Source organism: Lithobates pipiens, unplaced genomic scaffold, assembly GCF_037356315.1.
Source record: "Lithobates pipiens isolate NorthernLeopardFrog02 unplaced genomic scaffold, aLitPip1_a1.2 Scaffold_3, whole genome shotgun sequence".
Classification (NCBI taxonomy): Eukaryota; Metazoa; Chordata; class Amphibia; order Anura; family Ranidae; genus Lithobates; species Lithobates pipiens.
In genome coordinates this window covers 243,486,448-243,510,250 of record NW_027507790.1, presented here as the reverse complement: position 1 = coordinate 243,510,250, position 23,803 = coordinate 243,486,448, and the positions used below count along the sequence as shown (strand labels likewise).

The 23,803-nt window shown below is 46.9% G+C and overlaps 1 protein-coding gene across 2 annotated transcripts in view; it reads right to left on the bottom strand.

Moving 5' to 3' along the window:
- CCDC68 (coiled-coil domain containing 68) overlaps window positions 1-21,510 on the bottom strand; it is a 76,628-nt gene extending 55,118 nt beyond the window's left edge. Inside the window, exons 1-2 of one of the 2 annotated variants that reach the window (XM_077462983.1) lie at window positions 21,214-21,510; window positions 18,380-18,520 (exon numbers count right to left, since the gene is read on the bottom strand). In XM_077462983.1, the coding sequence (XP_077319109.1) occupies window positions 18,380-18,385 (6 nt within the window). In that variant the 5' untranslated portion in view covers window positions 18,386-18,520; window positions 21,214-21,510. The remainder of the gene's footprint in view (window positions 1-18,379; window positions 18,521-21,213) is intronic. The other variant, XM_077462984.1, reaches the window with a different exon arrangement.
- Window positions 21,511-23,803: the final 2,293 nt, after the last annotated feature.

The following is a 23,803-nucleotide window of genomic DNA, read 5'->3' as shown; positions in this document are numbered from 1 at the left end:
GTGACAGGTAACAGACCTGAGCACCTGATTGGTGGAGAAGCGGTTTAGGGTTAGGAAAGCAAACATCCATTCGCTTTTCTAACAGCACTCGCAGGTCACTTTTTTAATGCCTATTAGAGCCTATGTAATTCAGGTGGCCAGCGCCCGAAAAGGGGTCGGGTGCATGAATAGTAGGTGGCAACGGCGGCTATACATAGATTCATGCAATGCATGAATCTATCTATTGGTGCTAGAGGGGGTGGCAGAAGAGAGGGGGCAGCACCCGTGCGCCCTTATGGATGCACCGCCATTGCCTAGTAATCAACCATATTAGGTAACAAATTAAGTTTGCCTTTACTACCTGGTTTGGTGCCCGTTTTCTTCATTATAGCACTATTGTTATTGTATGTTTGTACACTCAACTTGGTGCGTCCGAGGGGCTGAGGTTCTTGAGAAGGTCGAGGCATAGAACAAAGGACCCATCCTATCCTCCTATGGGGGTATCGCTACATCTGCAATTTAAGTTGTATGCCAAAAAGCACCCAGGTGCATGAGCCCAGGTGTAGAACCTTGGAAACTTGGATATTCTTTTTTCCAAGTATCTGAAGGGTTCCCATATCTAGTGCTTGACTTACCAATCACCAAGGGTGCCCAGAGCCATCCCATGCGCAAAAATACACCCACTATATTTGCAGGAGCCCTACTACCTTTTGTTTTGAGGAAGAGGCTGCCTACTCAGAAGCAGCATGTAAAGCCTCCTGGCTCTTTCTGTAAAGGTTTAAAAAAGATTTGGAGTAGGTTTGAATTTAGCTTTTTTTCCAAATTTATTCCCTGGTCATCTCTCGCCTTGACTACTGCAACACCCTCCTCATTAGATTACCTTTACATGGTCTCCCCCCCTTCAGTTGGTCATGAATGCTGTTGCCAGGCTCATCCACCTTACAAATTGCTCAGTGTCTGCTACCCCTCTCTCCCAATCCCTCCATTGGCTCACCCAACAAATTAAAATTCAAGATACTAACAATAACTTACAAAGCCATCCACAACTGCCCCCAACTACATCACTAACCTAGTCTCAAAATACCAACCAAATCATCCTCTGCGTTCCTCCCAAGACCTCCTGCTCTCTAGCACCCTTGTCACCTCATCCCGCGCTCGCCTCCAGGACTTTTCCTGAGCCTCTCCCATCCACTGTAACTCCCTACCCCAATCTGACTATCTCCTACTGTCCACTTTCAGACAATCCCTGAAAACTCATCTTTTCAGAGAAGTATATCCTGCCCCCACCTAATAACTGTACATTTATTTGCTCCATCAGCCCATCCCCCACAGTTGTTAATTTTTGGATCTCTTGATCCCCCCTTGTAGATTGTAAGCTTAAGGGCTCCTTCACGGACGGGTTTGTGTACGGAGCCCACTATGCTCACCGGGGGGGGGGGGGGGGGGGAAATCGCTCCGTCGATCACCACTGAGCAGGCAGATGACAGCTCTGTGTCTACACACTATGCAGGGATGGACCTGTCAGAGCTCCGCTCTCCCCTATGGGGGATCGGATTGGACCGTCATCACCCAATCCGATGACGGATGGAAAAATAGTTTTTTCCTCCGTCACACTTTTTAGGATCGGAGCGGGTCGGATGTCAGCGAACATGTCATCACTGACATCCGTCCCTCCATAGACCTCTATGGAGTGTCCGTTCAGGTCCGCCTAAAAACACTGACAGGCGGACATGAACGGTCTGTCCGTGTGAAAGGGGCCTTAAGACCCCTTTCACACCACACCGCCGATAGCGTGGGCGGTAAAACGCTGCTATTTTTAGCAGCGTTTTACCGCCGGATTTGCGGCGCATTTCGGCCTTTTACCCCCCGCTAGCGGCCGCAAAAGGGTTAAAACCGCCGGCAATACGCCGCAATAGTGGCGTTTTGCCGGCGGTATTACAGCGCTGCCCCATTGATTTCAATGGGGAGCAGCGGTAGAGGAGCGGTAAACCGCTGCTTCACCCCTCCAAAGAAGCTGCTGGCAGGACTTTTTTCTGACGTCCTGCCAGCGCACCGCTGTAGTGTGAAAGTCCTCAGGCTTTCATACTACACACAATGGTGCAGCTTCTTTAGGGCGTTTTGCAGGCGCTATTTCTAACGCTATAGCGCCTGCAAAACGCCCTGGTGTGAAAGGGGTCTAAATGAGCAGGGTCCTCTGATTCCTCCTGCAGTAAATTGTATTGTAATTTTCTGTCTGCCCTCATGTTGTAAAGCGCTGTGTAAACTGCCGGTGTAGTGTCAAATACTGTCCCCCGTCAGATAGTGTCCACTCTGTACTACACTTGCACAGTATGGAAGACAAGAAGACGCCGAAAGTCTCCGAAGATGAACACTGAGTCCAGGTTAAAGCCCCACCATCCAAGAGGACATAGAGTTAGAACAAAAAATTGCCGAGCGAAGCGAGGCCGTGCCCGAAGCGCGGCGAGCGTATGTCCACTTGGATGGTGGGGCTTGAACCTGGACTCAGTGCGCAGGCGCCGTTCATCTTCAGAGACTTTCGGAGTCTCCTTGTCCTCTGTACTGCGCAGGCGCAGCGCCTGCGCAGTACAGGCCGGACACTATCCGATGGGGGGACAGTTTTTGACAGAACACCGGCGCTATATAAATCCTGTATAATAATAATAATAATATTAATAGACTCAAATCACAGCTTTTTCCTGCATAGCATTAGCAATAAAATGATTAGACTTCATGCCTGAAGCCAATCTGTAAGATACAATCAGCACAGAAATTACGTTATGCCCAAAGAGAAGCACTTAGTGAAATGACCTCACATATCTGAATCTGATACATAGAAAATCTTAGAAATCTTTTATTTACCTCCACTCTAGCGGAACATTCTTCACAGCTCTCTATAAGATACAATAACAATGAATGCAGCTCATTGTACCGGCTTGCAGAGCTGGCTCATCAACAGTGCCGTATGACCTCATAGACTGGATTGTTCATTGTTTGAGCAGAAACAAATGCTGACCTGAGGCACAAGACTCATAACTGGTAGATAAACAGGGAAGCATTAAAAGGACAAGGACATTCTCTGTACACGTGTTTTCATTTGTCTTCCCCAACAAATCACTGTATAGCTTCCACAGGCAGCAAGATAAGACTTCATTGTCACACAACCATTTGGCTCAACCAAATATTCAAGTCAACAGAAAGGCCTTGTTTACACAGGGAGCAATACAAATAGGTGGTTGAGCTGTGGTTTTACTACCCTTTGACTATGCCACAAGTTTACTTGGCCAGCATCCATGTTAGTACATACTGCCACATTGGTGGTCCGGCAACATTTATACAACAGGTCACACTTGCCAGTCAACACTGCCACCAAACGCAACCCATTCAGGTGCTTGGATTGCGGTTGTGGTGAGGTGATGCCATAGAAGACTGCCTCTTTAGCTGAAATTTAAAAAATAAAATAAAAAAATACAATAAAAAAATACAATAAATAAATAAATAATAAAAAAAGGGAAGGAAGAACATTCAAGACGCACTATCGCCTCCTGATTACCTGGTAGCCACCACCACAAATCACTTTTCAGAGGGGTGGTACCACTAGAGTTGCCACTTTTTCTTTAAGTCAAACCTAAACACTTCAGCGGTACACGGCATTTTTTTTTTTTATGTACACTATAGGATTGTAACAGACCTGGGACACCTTTGGGCACTCCAAAGATAATAGTAATGCGCCACACAGTGCCTCTCACCCTCCTGTCAGGCCCTGTTCCGAGCCACATTCCTGTCTGAATAACGTGTACAGGTTTCAGGTGGACTGAAACCTGGACACGTGATTCAAAACCTGGACTGTCCAGGTGAATCTCGGACAGGTGGCAACCCTATGTACCACTGATCAGAAGAGTGGGGAGGTTGCGTCCCATGGGCAGCAGATTGTCTGATTTATTGTGGTTGGTGGTGAGTGGTGTGTTGAGTCCAGAGGCAAACCACAAATCAACCACAGGTAACAAGTCACCTATATACTATATATCTAGGACCAACCTAAAAACACAATGCTAGCAGAACTTTTTCAAACCTTTTTTTTTTAGTTTTGGACATAATGGGGGAAGATATAAATCTAAGGACAAAACATACACAGCTCAACCATACATTAGGCCTAACATTTCCGGCCAATCAAGTATCTCCATTAATTGTTCATCTATTGGTAATGTACCTTGTACAGAACAACTGCTGACAAGTTCCTGTCTTAACAGCCTAAAGCCCCATACACACTATCAGATTTTCTGCTGATTTTTTCCTTCAGATTTACCAAAACCATATGAAGTCAAACCTTAGGAGTTTCAACTTGTATGCAATCAGGCAAGCCCTTGCACTACATGGTTTTGTTAAATCTGAAGACAAAAATCAGAAGAAAATCTGATGTGTATGGGGCTTTAGTCACAGCGGGTTTTAACTAGGTAGGGTTGCCACCTGTCCAGGATTCACCCGGACAGTTCGGGTTTGGAATCATGCGTCCAGGTTTCAGACTGCCTGAAACCCGGACACATTATTTAGACTGGACTATGGTTTCCCAGCAGGGTTTCTGGCTGCAGTTTTCACTGCTGAGAGTGTCTGTTACACTGTCTTTCACACTGCCCAAAGCCACCACTAACAAACCTACCCTCCACCCCCCCACCAACACATACAGACGGGAGAAGAGAGAGGGCTTGAGCTGCACCTCTTCCCCCCCATCCCTACCCCTCTGTGTCTGCCCACACTCCAATCCCCGGCGCTGTGCCTCAGAAAAGGAAAGTTGAGGCTGGAAATTTGAAGTCCAGCAGCCTCAGATCCATCTGAATGAGAGGTGCAGACTGCCAAGGGGTGAGTGAGCTCACCATCCATCCCTGTCTCTGAATGAAGTCTCCCCCCTTCCCTCTCCTTCCTCAGAGAGAGTACACTAAGCCAAATCAGGGTTCTCAGAGCACCCCTTACATCAGAGTTACCCTTTACACCAGTGTTTCCCCTTACAGCAGAGTCCTCTCTGTACATCAGAGTACTCAGTGTTCCCCCATAAATCAGGGTTCACAGAGCATCCCTTATGTCAGAGTCCCCAGAGTTCAGAGGTAAAAGGGGAACTCTGTGGACTCTGATGTAAAAGAGGACTTTTGTTATTAACTTATATACATATGATTAGAAATGTTATTTAGTAGCAAAATATATGTATAGCTTATACTATAAAAAAGAAATTTCTGTGCGCCACAAAACTGTTCGGGTTTGACTTGAAGAAAAGGTGGCAACCCTATAACTAGGCAGAAACATGACAGAGGTTCTGCAGGTATAAGGCGCGTCTTCAATAAAGACCAATTGATGGAGATGCTTGAGTGTGGTTAAATGTTTTGGTTCATTCATTCTGTCTTGGAAGAGGAAGGGATAGGACCCCTGCTGGGTATTCATTTGTGATCTGTGTCCCAACTGGGGAGAATTCTCCTTATTCCCGTCAGGAAATCTCTGCCTGTGTATGCACACTGGGGAATTCTAAGGGAGTGTCTAGGACACACTTTATGAATTTCCCCATTCGTCCTCATGACAAATGTCAGTGCAGGTGATGGGTTTACATACCCGTCAGGAACAGGTACATGATCTCTCACTTAAAAGGGGTCAGCATTGAGGCTGGAGTGTCCATACCGTGAAGACTCGTCTCCAGCTTGTGGTTGCTAGAACGCTGGTGGCGCCTGGCTTCCTAGCAACCAATGACTCATTCATCTGCTCACCAGGAGATTTCCAAGTGGACAAGTGTGTAAAGTGTGAACCCAGCCTTAGAATCCATGCTTTTTTTTTTTCGTAAATTTACATAATATAACTGCATACTAATATTTAGAGGTAAAGTTGATTCAGGGAATATCCGACTGCCTCTCAAGGGATCAGGAAGAAATGTTTTGCCATGCTGGAGCAAATTGGATCATGCTGTTTTTTTTTTCTTTTTTTGCCCCCTTCCTCTGGATCAACTGTGGGTATAGGATTGTATGATTCCCCCCCTCTCCCCTTTATTGGTTGAACTAGATGGACCTGCGTCTTTTGCACCCCGCTCCTTTGTTTCCTTTCCCCTGTCAAAATCTGAGAGTAAACAAAGGGACAGGATGCTGGTGACATCACTGTTGAAATATGGTTATTGTCACTGCCATATTTTTACAATTATGTCACCAGCATCTCCATCCCCTTGTCACCTTGGAAATCTCCTGGTGAGCAGATGAATGGGACAAGGGATGACTCATTGTTTGCAGGGAAGCCAGGGTCCATCAGCATCAGAGCAACCATGAACCCTATGCAGGAAGCCCTGTCATATGTCCAACTCTGAGCACTGGCATCTCAGCTCAGAGTTGGACTTAAATTACTGCCTGTTCGCTTATCGGAGAACTTTAGATTCTGTTGAGACCATAGTGACAGAATCTGAAAATGACGACAGTAAGAACTACTTGAACCTGATGCATGCGTCAGTAACAGTAAGAACTACTTGAACCTGATGCATGTGTCAGTGCGAGTACTGAAACCGGCATACAGCTTTCATGAATTCGATGCAAGCCATGTAGTGCCTAATTGAATTCTCCCCCATCAGAATAAAGATGGTGACGTGCTTAGCTGCTAAATTCAAAGTATTAGGATGTAACAATACATGTAAGCACTCCAATTACTGCCAGAATATATATTTTAGAGCTGCCACGACGCGTCGACGTAATCGACTACGTCGACTAGGAAAATACGTCGATGTGCGTTCTGGGCGTCGATGCGTCACAGTGGTGGCAGTGCTTAGTATCTAGCACTGCCCTCCATGCCGCCGTCCCCCTCTCTTCTCCCCCGCCGTCCCCCTCTCTTCTCCCCCTCCGTGCCGCCGTCCCTAGGGGTGCAACGGATCGTCACCGATCCATGCGCACATGCCGCACTCCGCGGAGCGCTCCACGGTCTCGGCCTTAAGAGAGGCCGCAGCTTCGGCCTAGCTCCGAAGTGGCGGCCATCTTTCTACACCCAGGCATTTACAATGTGATCGCTCCAACGGAGCGATCACTTGTAAACAAACCGGCGTCATGACATGACGCCGGTTTCTCTCTCCCCTCTCTGTACTGATCTGTGCAGTGGAGGGGAGAGGTCGGATGGAAGCAGCCATCCCTCCATACCCAGCCAATACTCTGCCAGCCTCTGCAATGCAATACAATACTCTGCCCGCCAATACAGTACAATACTCTGCCCGCCAATACAGTACAATACTCTGCCCGCCAATACAGTACAATACTCTGCCCGCCAATACTCTGCCAGCCAATACAGTACAATACTCTGCCCGCCAATACAATACAATACAATACTCTGCAATGCAATGCAATACTCTCAAGGTTATCCAAAGGATTAATTAGCTAATCAAAAAAAAAAAAAAAAAAAAACACTAGATTCATTAAAAAATAAAAATAATCGGATAGTCGTTGACTAATCGAAAAAACATATATATATATATATATATATATATATATATATATATATATATATATATATATATATATATATATATATATATATATATATATATATATATATACACACACACACACACACACACATATACACATTATATATATATATATATATATATATATATATATATATATATATATATATATATATATATATATATATATATATATATATATATATATATATATATATATATAACTGTCTCTTCTGGCAGGCATGGAACTATGGTCTGGTTCTTAATTTGCTCTCTCTGAGCCCGCCCAGTGGGAGTGGCACTCTCACTGTGCTTTCTGGGAGAGGGTACTTAAGATGTGGAGGTCACGTGGTTTGGGGTTCCAGTCCAGAATGATGTGCTGACTTCACGGTCCTGGTCCTCTTGACCAGCCCCCAGGAAGGCTATGGCCTGGGGTGCGGATCCACCCGACTTTAATGTCTCTGTGCTGGCTAGCCCGAGGCAAGGAAACTCAGGTGGTTGGGTGTCGTCTCCGGTTCTGGAGAGACCCAGTGTACTTCAAGCATTCCAGGGGAAGACTCTTCAGAAGAACACCACATACGGGTTGGTTTTCTTAGCAAGAGCCTGGAAGGGCTGAAGTAACAGAGAATCCGGTCTTGTGGATATCGCCAAGTAGGCTGCAAGACCCAGGTAGCCTACAAGTGTTCTAAAGCTTAGTTTTCCTACGGGTTATACAACAACGTCTGTGGCAGACGCATTATCTTGTACGTTTCTACAACGCCGTCTGTGGCAGAGACTTGTTCCTGAGTAAGCACAAAATTGGCTGCTAGGCCTTGCGAGAGAGGGACTGTCCAACCTGAGTGATCATCCAGCTGCGAATGGCTATTCTCTGGATGCAGTAAAAGCAAGCAAGTTCTTTGACGTTTTTGACTTTGACACTAAAGCCGCGTACACACGGGCGGACTGTATGGCCAACTTAGTCCGTCAGACAATCCGACCGACAGTCCGTCCTACTTTCGAATGAACGGACTTGACCACACACGGATGCACAAACAGTCCGTCGAAAGTTTGCGCGATGACGTGTACAGCACGTACGACCGGACTAGAAATAGGAAGTCCAATACACAGCAATGCAACCTTCCGCCGTGTAAATCCTTTCTGAGCATGCGCCATACTTAGTCCGTCGAACTAGCCTACTCACGAGCGGATTGTCCGCTGAAACCAAAGTACGACGGACAATATTACGGAAATTCCGAAATACTTCGTCCGCCAGACTGCACGCTGAAAAAGTCAGCTGAAGCCCACACACGAGCGGACTGTCCGCTGAAATGTGTTTCGACGGACTAAGTTGGCCAGACAGTCCGCCCGTGTGTACGCGGCTTAAGAGTACCTGAACTTCCTTTCCAACCCTCTGATCCCAAGTTGAAAGACTGTTCAATTGTCTGAGCTTTGCAAATAAAATCCATTCAAGTGGATCTATGGTCAGTCTCAAGTTACTGGGCCATTTACCACGGGACATCCCCTAGACGTGCAACAAGGAGAATGGAAGGTAACGGTAAGCCTAAAAATAACCAGCAGCTCCTTCGGGGGTTAGTGCCACACACACACATTATATATATATATATATATATATATATATATATATATATATATATATATATATATATATATATATATATATATATATATATATATATATATATATATATATATATATATATATATATATATATATCTCTATCTATCTGACTCCTGAAGGAGCGGCTGGCTTAGTTGGGTTTACCGTTTACCTTCTGTACCTCGTTCTTGTCTGGGGGTTCCCAAGGTTGATGGCCCAATAACTGCAGAGACCGACACTTGAATCCCTTTTTAGGAATTTTTATTTGCATAAAATGTTCCAAAAGTACCTGAGCTGAAAGCTCAGGTATTTTGTAAACTGCTGACACTTGAAATATCTCTCTCTAGATGATCCAGGGAATAGCCATTCACAACTGGATACTCCAATTTCTGGAAAAATCCCTGTTTATGGATTTAGCAGCCGACAGGTGATTTAAGCTTAACAAAGTCTCTGCCACAGACTTGATTGTAGAACTTTAAGTTAGCACAGAAACTTAAGCGTAACCGAAAGATGAAATTAGGAACTTTCTTACAGTACCAGTATCTTGCAGCCGGTCCGGCGATACCGTAAGAATGCAGATTTACTTGGTGTCCTTTCAGCTCAGCTTCCAGGCTCTTACTGAGCAGCCAGCCTCGTGCATGGCGTTCTTCTGAAGAGTCCTCCCCTGGTTGCGTTTTGAGTTGCTAGGCCTCTCCAAACCCGAGACAGCACCGGACCACCTTTAAATCCTCCTTCCAGTTACTGCGCCTCGGACTAGTCAGTCCGAGACTCGGAAACGGATGGATCCGCACCCCAGGCCATGAGGGCCTCTAAAGGGCTGGTCAGGAGGACCAGGACCCTGGAGTCAGAACATACTTCTGGACCGGAACCCAGAACCACATGACCTCAGCACCTTAAGTACCCTCTCCCGGAATACACAGCGACACAACGCACCCACTGATTGGCTCAGAGAGAGAGATTTGGTACCCAATGCATCCAACCAGACTGCGTTTCAACACCACACACACACACACACACACACACACACACACACACACACACACACATACACGTTGCAGTATGTTATCCAAGCTTCCCATGCACAGCTAAGACTAGCTAAAATTGTATTTACTTTGCCTTCTCTGGCTCTTCCCTCATCCTCTATAATGTGCTAATGAAACGTTTACATAAAACCTGTATTATTGAAATAATTTTTTTTTTCTTTGAACTTGCAGAGTATTGAAACTGCTGTCTGTGTAGGAGGCATCAACCTTCTGTTATGGGACCAGAGGAAGCAAGCTGTTCTGTCCCACCTTTAAGTATTTTTTTCCTGTTGTATTGAATTGTACCAGGCAGGGCCAGGATAAGGGGTGGGCAGGAGGGGAGGCTGCCCTGGGCACTGTGGTATCCTGTGACATGGGGGGGAGGCACTGCAAGGAGATTGGTAGGGGGTAAGAATTGTTATAGGAGGGGAAATGTGGAGGGTGCTAGAAGTGCTAGAACTGCTAGGTACAAGAACTTCTGTGATGTAGCTGCAACCGATATATGGAGATAAGCACCCCTCAGGTCAATAGATGCCATGTAAGTTGGGGGCGAGTACATTTTTCATAGAGAATATCGTGTCTGTCTATCTGGAACCTTTTGTACTTTATAGATTGGTTCAGATTCTTCAGGTTGAGAATCAGATGAAATTTTCCAGAAAATGTGGGAGTAAAAACCCCTCCCTTCTTGGCCCTTCGGGACTTGGGAAAAAAAAACACCCTGTTGACGTCTCTTCTGAGAGAACTGATGCATCGCCAGGGCTTTTTCCTAAACGCTTGGAAGGTTTGTAATGTAAAACTGGTTTGGAGATGTCTGTGAAATTCTAGCTGATATCCTTGACTGATTAGATTCAGAACAAACTGGCTTTTTGTTGCTTTTTTCCCCCCAACCTAGCAGTAAGGCCTGTAACCTCCCGCCTACTGATAGATGGTTGGCATTGCTTTTTTGAGGTTTGCTCAGGGGGCCTAAAGACCCTCCTTTGCCTCTCCCCCTTTGAGGATTCCAGGGTCTTTTCTGGGTCTGATCTTTCTTTATGGGCTTGCTGAAAATTCTTCCTTTGCTGCACCACTTTCCTTTTCTGTAGAATGGCTTTCTTCTTGTCCGCTGTTCTATTAAAGACGGTCTCTAATTCTGGTCCAAACATCAGGTCTCCTGTAAAAGGTAATTCCGCACAAATTTACCTTTGAAATGGAGTCTCCTGACCAGGTTTTAAGCCAAAGAGCCCTCCTGAAGACCTGTCCGGCATTTGCCATGTATTTGACCGCTCTTAAAAGGGTAGGGAAGGACTCTAGAAAATATTTCCTAGAGGTACCTGCTACCACATGGCCTTTAAGTTGTTCTAGCCACCATTCCATGTTTCTGGCTACTACTGTAGCAGGCATCGCCAGCTTTAGACTTTCCTTAACAGTGCGTCTGCTCTTTTGTCCATGGCGTCTTTAACTACGCCCATGTCCTCAAATGCTAGATCAGTCCCTCTAGACACTTGGGAGAAGGCGGCATCAATTGTAGGTCTTTTATTCCACACCAACGCTTCATCCTCCTCAAAAGGAGGTTTCCTTTTGAGGACTCTAGCCCCTGGTACATTTTGTCATGTAATGAGAGCTGGGCTTTTTCTTCTTGAATTTCCAAAGTGGTATAGACCAATTTTAGTAAGTTATAAACTAACACTAGAAAAAGTGGATATCTAGACGACTCTATATGCTCCATCACAAGCACCACTGCAGCCACCTGTGTGCTCCTTAAATGAAGTTCCTCTGGCGTCCATCGCTCAGGAACGGAAGGAAGTCCCGGCCAGATGACCCGCCCCTTCCTCCTGCGTTCCAGTAGCCGGAGCCTATGCCCCGCTAGAAGTCTCTGCCCGGTTATGACATCACCCGCTAAGCTGGGACTCGGTGCCAACATGCCGAGACCCGGCACGAATGCTCCAACTGAGCACACCCACGCCCCCCCCCCAGTACCCGGGGTGGACGCGACCACCAGTGGACCCTTACTCCTGTGAGCCAGCGAAGGAATAGGCACCGGAGCAACCCCCCCCTCTCGTGCGGGAGGGAGCTGGGCTGGTCCGATAAGAACAAAAAGGTACTGCCAAAACCCCCTCCTTGGGAAGAGTGCAGCCCCTCTGGTTCCCCAGCAGTGCTTCCACCATGGCAAAGGAAACACCAAGACCCCTTTCACACCACACAGTTTACCGCCGGATTTGCGGCGCATTTCGGCCACTAGCGGGGCGCTTTTACCACCCGCTAGTGGCCGAGAAAGGGTTAAAACCGCCCGCAATACGCCGTAATAGTAATATGCACCTTACCGCTGACCGCCCTGTCCAGCGAGGCAAGGACATTGCCTTCCACATGCCGGTAGAGAGCCGGAATCGCCTTCCGTGAGAAAAAGTGGCGTTTGGGGACCTGCCACTGAGGAACCGCACATTGTAAAATCTCACGGAAGGGGGCCGAGTCTACCAACTGAAAAGGCAGCAGTTGAAGTGCTAGCAATTTAGCCAAGCTAGCATTCAACCGCTGGGCATGTGGATGGCTGGGAGTGAACTTCTTTCGCCGGTCCAGAAGCTGGGGCAGGGACATTTGCCTGCTATAATCGGACGTGGGTGTACTGCTAGCAGAGTGCCTGGAAGCACTTGGCTGTGACACACCTAATTCTACACCTTCATTCCTCTCAGAGCAGGTTTCAGAGAGGACTGAAGGTCTAGTGGGGTTGGAGATCCCAGCTGATGAGGAGCAAGGAGAGGTCCGCTTTGTTCTTTGGTCTTTGAGGTACGCTTGCCAATGAGCTGCATGGCAGGTCAACATATGTCTGGTCAAGCATGTGGTGCCCAAGCGGCTGATGTTTTGGCCACACGAGATACGCTTGAGACATATGTTGCAAATAGCAGCGGTGCGATCTGATGCACTCGTCTCAAAAAAGGCCCACAAAGAACTTTTAGAATAATGCGCAGAGGCAGCGCCCTGCACAGGCGGAGCTCTGCGGTGTGATTAAGTCGGTGTGCTGCCCCTAAGCTGGCCCCCGGAGGGCATCCTGCCTTGTTGGACATGTGCCTCCTCCTCCTCCTCCTCTCTCCTACCAGGCACCCATGTGGAGTCAGTGCCCTCATCATCCCCTCCCTCTTCATCGCTGGAGCAAACCTGGGAGTATGCTGCAGCTTGTGGAACATGACTGCCAGTTTGCTGTCCTTCTTGAGCATCCCCTCTCTCTGCGCTCACGCTACTGCCTTCATCAAGCTGAGTATCATCATCATCAGAGCCTACAAAACACTGGGCATCCTCCTGGAGCATATACCCAACACTGTGCTCAAAGAGTTCAGGAGACTCCTCAGGAGAACGTGGTGGGTCTAGGGAAGTAGTCACTGATGATGACATTGAGAGGAGGAAAGAGATGCGTTGGCAGCTATTTTGCTAGTACCCTGAGCCTGGGTGAGAGAGGATGAGGAGGATGAAGAGGGCTTGGTCATCCACTCTACCAAGTCTTCTGCATGTTGCGGCTCAACATGTCCAGCTGCCAAAAAGAAGGACAAGCGTGTCCCATGGCCACGTGCTGATGATGACGATGCACCGCGTCCACGACCAGCACTGTTGTCTCTAGACACAGAGCCTGCTTGCCCTCTTTTATCGGCTCGCGCCTGTTTGCCTCTCCTTGTTGGCCTTCCAGACATGGTAATGGCCTGAAGGGAGATGGGAAAACCAGCAATTGGGTAGTGTATATTGTGCTGGAGGTACACACAACACCCACTAACTCCTGCAGATTGCAGATGGCTCAATTAGAGAAGAGCTATGTGGGTGGATATAATGGTGTATACTGCGGTCAGGGCACGCAGACAGCATGCACAATCTCCTACAACTGACTGCAAGCTCTATTAAAAAAGAGAAATATAGCTAGCTATATAGGTGGATATAATGGTGTATACTGCGGTCAGGGCACACAGACAACAACCACTACAGAAGAGCCACTAACTCCTACAGACGCCAACACACTACACAAGGCCGCCGCGCTGGCGGCCTTATATAGTGTGGGGTGTGTACTACACAGCCTGAGCTATGATTGGCCACAGGCATCCTGCCTGTGGCCAATCATGGCTCTCCTCACTGCCGGCGCTGTGATTGGCCAAGCATGCGGGGTCACAGTGCATGCTTGGCCAATCATGAGCCAGCAATGCACTGCGATGGCGCAGTGCATTGTGGGCCGTGAGCGCCACACGAATTTGGCGCAAACAGCCCATAATGTTTGGTATTCGCCGAACGGACGAACAACCGATGTTCGAGTCGAACACGAAGCTCATCCCTATTGCGTCAAGTAAATAGATTTCAAATGTAGCACTCTGGTAGTAGGCAGGGTTGCTAATAAATTTAGCTTGCTAGGTGGTAACTCCTGGCTGATTGATAGGAAAAAGCCAGTGAATCCCCTAACTGGATTTGTTGCCTGTGGCATTAGAATGACTAGAGCATAGTGAGTTCAGATTAGGAGTGGATGGGTTGTCTCAGCCAATTGGCAGGGGTTTCTTTAGTCCCTTGGCCTGGGAGCCTATTTATTTAGGAGGCGTCAGGTGATCGCTGTTCTATGACACCCACGAGGCTCTGGGGTGCTAGGCCAGAAGCTTGAGGCCTATCCCAGGAGCACCTGGCTGCTAGGCTGTCTGAGGCCTATCCAGGTTTGAGAGAAGCAGCATGGGGTTGGGCCTTTTAGCCAGAACCCAAACCAAGTATTACAGTGGTCTTGTGATTGGGCAGACCCCCCGTGTAAACGCCCAGTTAAAAAGGAACACCAGAGTGGGGAAAGGGGCTAACTAGCAAATGTCACTTTCAGATTGTTGAGGAACAAGAAGTCCCATCATGCTTAAATGCTGCAACATATAGTTTCCAAATAGATGGAGACCTCAAATTGTCTACACATGGGTACTTATCCCATGTAGCTCCCAATTGTCACCCATTTGGATGGACTATCCATTTTAAAACCAAATGCCTCTGGCGTATCGGTCTAAAATATATGTCAAGACAACATTTTTTTAAAGTTTTGGATGGAGTGAGGAAGGATTTTTATTGCTATGTGGCTCCCTAAATGTAGAACTTAAGGCAAAATGTTTTTTTTCCCCCCCATTTTGGATAGAGTAAGGGAGTGTTATAATCCCTGTCAATTTCTTTTTTGTGACCTGTATCCCATTGGGCACAGAGTGAGCACAATCATGGCACTGGGGGAACCGAGTCAGCACTGTCATGGCGCGGTTGGTGCCGAGTGAGCACAGTCATGGCGCAGTTGGGCACAGTCATGGTGCAGTTGGTGCCAAGTGAGCACAGTCATGGTGCTGGGGGAGCAAAGTGATCATAGTCAAGGTGCTGGGGATGCTAAATGATCACGGTCGTGGTGCTGGGGGTGGCAAAGGGTCATAGCCATGGTGCTGGGGACAGTAAATGATCATAGTCATAGTGCTGAAGTGCCAAAAAATAAAAATGCCTTGAAAGGATTATATTAATAAAAAAATATGTTTTACAGCACAACGCTAAATAATAAAAGATAATTATTATTAGTATCCTTTATTATTTAGTGTTGTGCTGTAAATATTATCATCCTTTATTATTTAGTCTTTTTAAATTTCATTAATAATAATAATAATGATGCTTTAAATAATAAAAGGGTACAAACTCAAAACAACATATAGTCTAAAAACATAGGTTGTTACTGATGCTGAGTGATCATTCCTTTTTCTCTCAATGAGAATAATACCCACACTGCACGTGCACTATACTTACTATACTGTACATTGGATGAGTAAAGACAAAACCTAACCTCAGGTTCTGGGGATGTGGCTGCCCAATAGAGCATGAACAAATCTCCATTGTTTGTTGTTCCCAGTGACAGATCAGCTTGTGTGTGGCTAAAGTATGACACATACAAAACAAACAGGAGATCCCATTGGGCTCGGCTCCATGTGTATTTTTCAAATGCTGAACGATAAGAAGTTACCCTTTTTGCTGACAAAATTGGGAGAAAAATTAAATCACTTGCACTTGCAAATAGGGCCGGTTGTATTTGTTAGCCCCCCCTATTGCTTACAATGGAGCCGCTAGTTTCTGTAGCTATACGTGGCCACTTGCACCTAATTGCTCAAGAATAGGGATGAGCCGAACACCCCCCGGTTCGGTTCGCACCAGAACTTTCGAACGGACCGCAAATTCGTACGAACTTTAGAACCCCATTGAAGTCTATGGGACTCGAACGTTCGAAATAAAAAGTGCTAATTTTAACGGCTAATATGCAAGATACTGTCCTAAAAAGGGTTTGGGGACCTGGCTCCTGCCCCAGGGGACATGGGTCAATGCCTAAAATGTTTTTAAAAATGGCCGTTTTTGCGGGAGCACTGATTTTAATGACAATTAAAGTGAAATAAAAAAAAAAAAGTGAAATATTCATTTAAATATCATGCCTGGGGGGCGTCTATAGTATGCCTGTGAAGTGCCACCTGTTTCCCGTGTTTAGAACAGTCCCTGCACAAAATGACATTAAACGGAAAAAAAGTAATTTAAAACTGCTTACGTTTTTAATGTAATATCTGGTTCCGGCAATATGGATGAAAATCATTGAGAAAAATGGCATGGGTAGCCCCCCCTGCCCATTACCAGCCCCTTTGGGTCTTGTACGGATATTAAGGGGAACCCCGTACCCATATTAAAAAAAGGAAATGCGTGTGGCCCCTAGGCCCTATATACTCAGAACAGCAGTATACAGGCGGTGCAAACAAGACAGGGACTGTGTAGGTTTGTTGTGTTAAGTAGAATCTGTTTGTAATTTTGAACTGGTACATTTTTAAAGTGTAGCTCCAGTCAAAAAATCAATTTTTAAGCTTTTTGGAAAACATAGGGAAGGGTTATCACTCCTGTATAACTTGTTTTGCCGTCCGTCTTTTTTCATCTCACTTGCTGTTGTCTCCTTCCGTTTGCAAGTAGGAGACGTTTGTAAGTTGGATGTTTGAAAGTAGGGGCCTGCCCTATATGCTCTGCAGAAATGGCGGAACAAGGTGTTGGTGTTGCCACAACATTGTAAGCCCTCAAAGTGACTCTTGGTGGGCGCTGGAGCGCCCTGCTGTGAACGATTATATCAAGAATTGTAATTAGATGCCATTGTTGAACAGTGGTAGAAAAATCGGGCCTTTGGTGGTTGTGGTGCCACAACACTATAAGTCCTCACAGTTACTCTCGGTGGGCACAGGAACGGGCTCTGCTGTGAAATATTATATCAAAAATTGTAATTAAATGCCCCTGTTAAACAGGGGCTGAAAAATTGGGCCTTAGGCACTGGTGCTACGACACTGGTGCTAGTATAATGGTGTATAGTGCGGAATCTCCTACAACTGACTGCAAGCTCTATTACAGAAGAGCAATATAGCTAGCTATATAGGTGTATACTGCGCTCAGGGCACGCAGACAACACCCACAAACTCCTGCAGATTGCTAAAAGCTCAATTACAGAAGAGCAAGAAAGCTAAAATCGGCCGATAACGAACGGTGTATACTGTGTTGAAGGTACACAGAGAACACCCACTAACTCCTACAGACGCCAACACACTACACAAGGCCGCCGTGCTGGCGGCCTTATACAGTGTGGGGCGTGTACTACACAGCCTGAGCTATGATTGGCCACAGGTATCCTGCCTGTGGCCAATCATGGCTCTCCTCACTGCCGGCGCTGTGATTGACCAAGCATGCGGGGTCACAGTGCATGCTTGGCCAATCATGAGCCAGCAATGCACTGCGATGGCACCGTGCATTGTGGGCCGTGAACGCCACTCGAATTTGGCGTGAACGGCCCATAACGTTCGGTATTCGCGCGAACGTGCGAACAGCCGATGTTCGACTCGAACATCAAGCTCATCCCTACTCAAGAACAGTCTGCGTCCAGGGCCGATCATTCGCTATTTTTTTTATATGCCCATGCATAGAGGTGCATTAGGCAGGTGCACTGTCATGCATCAATACGCATTTCCTCTGTGCAGTGATGTATCTTGACGCATGTTTTTCAAAGTGTAGAAATTGGAGTGAATACAGCAGCCTTTCACAACGTCTTGATAATACTGTTACCAACACATTAAAGTCTTATATTCCTTTTGGTGCGCTGCCATTTACTTCTATTCACTGAAACGCAGAAAACAAAAAGGACATATATTTTTCAAAACACTCTGTACTGCAGGGCTGAGATGGGAAGGAATGCGATTTTTATTATGGGGAGGTTGGACAGTTGATTTGCCTGGCTGTTCAGACCCCCTGGCTTCAGTAAGTCACTGACCGAAATCAGGGCTACAGACTGATAAAGTCAAGAGTCCTTACCTGCATGCTTGTCGTAGGTCAGTGACTCAAAGTATTTTTGGAAGGAGAAGCAGCAATGGCTTCTCACAGGAAGTGTCAGTTCTTAGACTACAGACAGAAGTCTTGCAATCACCTGTACAGTTCAATGCCATATTCCTCATGCTGGAACACAAACAGAAACTTACTCTACAGTAGGCCAGTGTTATGGGACAACAAATTACACCATTAAACTACATCAGGGGTCTCCAAGCTTTCTAAACAAAGGGCCAGTTTACTGGCATAAGTGTGAGCAAACAATGCCTCATTATTGGTTGAATATATGTTTGAGTTTCAACGTGAAAATAGTACAATGGTATAAAAGAAATCAAGAGTAGTAACCATTTACTGTCAGTGGGAGGAATTGTGCCCCAATTGTTGGTGTCAGTGGGACGAATAGTGCCCCAATTAGATGTCAGTGGGACGAATAGTGCCCCAATTGTTGGTGTCATTGGGAACAATTGTGCCACTTCATTGGTGTCAGTGGGTGGAATAGTGCCCCAAGGGCCAGATAAAAGAAAGGAAAAGTCCCCCAGGCCACAGTTTGGAGACCATTGAACTACATGATCAATGCACATCTTTACATAGTAACATAGCTAATCTGGTTGAAGACAAAAACACACACACACACACACACACACGTCCATACAGTTCAACACAACCACAGAATCTTATGCTGGTGAAAAATACAAGGTGCGGGTAGGAAGGATTTGAATGCATTTCATAGATGTGCACAGCCTAGTGCATTAGAGTGTGCACCGCAAATGTATTAAAACATGGATGGTGAATGGTATCTTTTTTTTTTTTTTTTTTTTTTTTTTTTTAACCACTTTCAGACCGGACCAATTTGCTGGTCAAAGACCAGACCACTTTTTGCGATTCGGCACTGCGTCGCTTTAATTGACAATTGCGCGGTCGTGCGACGTGGCTCCCAAACAAAATTGACGTCCTTTTTTTCCCACAAATAGAGCTTTCTTTTGGTGGTATTTGATCACCCCTGCGGTTTTTATTTTTTGCGCTATAAACAAAAATAGAGCAAACGCATTATTTTTTACTTTTTGTTATAATAAATATCCCCCAAAAATATATAAAAAAACATTTTTTTCCCTCAGTTTAGGCCGATACGTATTCTTCTACATATTTTTGGTAAAAAAAAAAAAAAAAATCGCAATAAGCGATTATTGATTGGTTTGCGCAAAAGTTATAGCGTTTACAAAATAGGGATAGTTTTATAGCATTTTTATTAATAATTTTTTATTATTTTTTTTTTTTACTAGTAATGGCGGCGATCTGCGATTTTTATTGTGACTGCGACATTGTCGGGGACCCATCGGACATTTTTGACACATTTTTGGGACCATTGTCATTTATACAGTAATCACTGCTATATAAATGCAGTGATTCCTGTGTAAATGACACTGGCAGTGAAAGGGTTAACCAGTGGGTGGCAGTGTAGGGGTTAAGTGTTCCTAGGGGTGTGTTACTAACTGTGGGGGGGTTGGGCTTTCATTTAGTGTACACTGATCTCTGCTCCAATCACATGGAGCAGAGATCAGCGTCACTAGTTGCTAGGCAGAATGGAAAAATGTTGTTTACACAGCATTTCCTCCATTCGGCTGCTCCGTGAGACGATCGCGGGGATGCCCGCGGCGATCAAGTCCGCGGGTCCCGCGACCGGACTCACGGGGGTCCCGACCAGCGCGGGAGCGCGCCGCCAGCGGCGCGCTCCCGATGGCAGGGCGGCATCGAATATTGGACGTACCTGTACGCCAATATGCCTGCCCGTGCCATTCTGTCGACGTACATCGTTGTGCGCTGGTCGGGAAGTGGTTAATTTGTATTTTTTTAATGTCTTTCAGAAAAAAATAAAAATGTTAGGAGCCCCGTTGGGGGGCTTTGGTGAAATAGTAGGGGGAATCTGCACCATATGGGTTGATTAGGGTGTGCCCAGGCACACCCCCTGCTCACACCTATGATGCATTGAAACCTTTTTTCTAACCATATCTGGGTTTATCTGGACCCAGTTAAAGAAATTATGTCAGTCTGTAATGCCGCATACACACGATCGGAATTCTCGTCGGAAAAAACTCTGATGGTTTTCCCGTCGGAATTCTGACAGAATTTCGCTCAAACTGTCTTGCCTACACACGGTCACACCAAATTCCGACGGTCAATAACACCGCGACATACAACACGTTCAACGGCACTATAAAAGGAAGTTTAATGCTTCCGAGCATGCGTCGAATTGTTTCCGAGCATGCGTCGGAATTGCATACACACAATCGAGAGAAAGGTTTTCCGTCTGAAAAATTAAGAGCAGGCTCTCAATCTAAAGCCCGTCGGAAATGCAGACAGAAAAAGACCGATGGGCATACACACGGTCGCAAAATCCGATGAAAAGCTCCCATCGTTTCCATCGGAAATTCCGGCCGTGTGTGCGCGGCATAAGAAAAGCGGATATAATATCTCACGCATATGTGGTTTGAGGCAGTGATAGAAATTGGCGTTCCCTTAACTGGTTCATTGATGGCAATGGGAAGGCAGAAAGTTCAGGAATTGTATCACCTATCTGAAAAGCCTCTGATGGAAGCATTTTGTAACCCTCACCTGGACGCAAGAGAACGGCTGCTTCCCCCTCATAGGCTTTGTGAAAGGTCCCATTAAAATTTCTGACGTTGGCTACTTAAAATAACAAGCTGCTCTTGGATAACCTCCCCTTTCAGCAAGCTTGTGGCATCCTGGGACTTGTAGTTCCCCTACAGCTGTAGAGCCACCGCTTGCCTGCTTTCGCACATACAAATAACACATTAGCTGCCTACCTGTTGGGCTCCGCAGTTGGACAATGCATCATCTTCTCTCCAGAACTCTTCACATCTTTCATCCAGGTAAAGCAGAGCTCAGGTGAGACAACCACTCCCAGCAAAGCCAGGCAGCCCTGGGCAAAGTTCAGCAGTCCTTCCTCCTCTCTCTCCCCAGTATCGGTCAGGTTTACTTACACCTGGTAGTTGTGTATAGAGGACCTTCCCTGCAATGTGGGTGACATCAGCCTGTTGTCACTGATAACATATATTACACAGATTTCCATAGACAGCTCCTACCCTTCCTCTGCAGGTGTGGCCACTGAGCAGGTGAGCCTATGGTGGAACACAATAACCTCATTCATACCTCCCCAACCTTCCAGGACTAGGAGGAGGAAACTGATCACCGTTTGTAGAATTCAATCCTTGCCTTCGACACACATTCCAAACGCAACCGCCGATTCAAAATTCAGCAATCATATTCTGTACACTAAAAAATACATATACACTGGCCCAAACTAATTAGAATGAATTACATTATTACAGTATCAATGAATGTGATATGTATTGTATATTGGTACTGGCGGCAAATAAAAAAATAAATAAAAACACAAAGGCTGGAGTAATATGTAAATATACAATCAGATACATTGGGGGTTATTTACTAAAGGCAAATCCACTTTGCACTACAAGTGCACTTGGAAGGTGCAGTCGTTGTAGATCTGAGGGGAAGATCTGAAAATGAGGGGAAGCTCTGCTGATTTTATCATCCAATCATGTGCAAGCTAAAATGCTGTTTTTTATTTTCCTTGCATGTCCCCCTCGGATCTACAGCGACTGAACTTCCAAGTGCACTTGTAGTGCAAAGTGGATTTGCCTTTCGTAAATAGCCCCCATTGTGTATGATGCCCAATTCACAATCTTACTAGTGACCAGAGGCATTGCTAGGTCTACAAAAGATCTGGGGCTAGAGCCCATAGCAGCGTGGTAAGGAAAGTCATACGCTTGGGCGGCCATACACATGTATATACAGTAAAGATGAGCTCAAGCGTGTTCGCATACTCCATGTTCAGAGCCTGCCAGGAAGTTGGCGCAGCTCTGCGCTAATCACAGGCAGTGAAACATTGCCCCGATGCGCTGCTGCAGAGATCGGGCAATGGCTCACTGCCTGTGATTAGCGCAGTGCTGCGCCGAAGTCCTGGCGGGCTCTGCACGTGGAGTATGCGAACACGCCGGAGCTCAGTACAGTAATAAACGTGTGTGCGTGTGGGTGTATATCCTCAGAGAGCCCCCCACTTATATCAGGGTCCCCAGAGAGCCCCCCCTACATCAGAGTCCCCAGAAAGCCCCCCCCTTACATCATAGTCCCCAGAGAGCCCCCCTTACATCAGAGTCCCCAGAGAGCCCTCCCTTACATCAGAGTCCCCAGGGAGCCCCTCCTTACATCAGGGTCCCCAGAGAGCCTCCCCCTTGCATCAGGGTCCCCAGAGCCCCCCTCCTTTCATTAGAGTCCCCAGAGAGCCCCTCCTTACATCAGAGTCCCCAGAGAGCCCCCGTCCTTACATCAGGGTCCCCAGAGAGCCTCCCCCTAGCATCAGGGTCTCCAGAGAGCCTCCACCTTGCATCAGGGTCCCCAGAGAGCCCCCCTCATTTCATCAGAGTCCCCAGAGGGCCCCCCTTACATCAGAGTCCCCAGAGAGCCTCCCCCTTGCATCAGGGTCCCCAGAGAGCCTGTCCCTTGCATCAGGGTCCCCAGAGAGCCTGCCCCTTGCATCAGGGTCCCCAGAGAGCCTCCCCCTTGCATTGGGTCCCCAGAGAGCCTCCCCCTTGCATTGGGTCCCCAGAGAGCCTGCTCCTTACATCAGGGTCCCCAGAGAGCCTCCCCCTTGCATCGGGGTCCCCAAAGAGCCCCCCTTACATCGGGGTCCCCAGAGAGGCTTCCCCTTGCATCAGGGTCCCCAGAGAGCCTCCCCCTTGCATAAGGGTCCCCAGTGAGCCTCCTCTTTGCATCAGAGTCCCCAGAGAGCCCCCCACTTACATCGGGGTCCCCAGAGAGCCTCCCTTCCCCTTGGGGATGCCTGCAGAGACTTAGGGCTATGGGCCCCAGAGTCGGGGCTATAGCCCAAAAAGGCACCCCCTAGCGACACCACTGCTAGTGACCTTCCTTATTTGGGCACAGACACAGGGGGAAATAAGGGGGTCCAACACTCCCCCCAAGAGCATCTCTAGGAACTAGGCAGTAGCCTAGGGGGTCCCTAGAGCGCTGCTGCTGCAGGGGATGTTTCAGCATGGAGAATGGGGAAGGGGCTAGGAAATATTTCATTTACTGGCCCCTTCGTTTTCTAAATCAACACAATGAACACACTCACTCACTGTGTTCAATCATAACTGAAGCATAGTAAACGGTTTCCCATGCTTCAGTTTGTGAATGAACAAGAAGCCGCTCAGCACCAAGCACTTTCCATTCATTCACTGTCCAGTGCAGCTGTGGCCGCATAGAAAGGCAAGTGTGTTTGAGCTTTGGGGTGCACACCCTAACGCAATAGGCTGCTCACACCTATGCCCGCATCACTTGCTGGGTGCCCAGGTGCCAAAGCCGTACCTGCCTGTC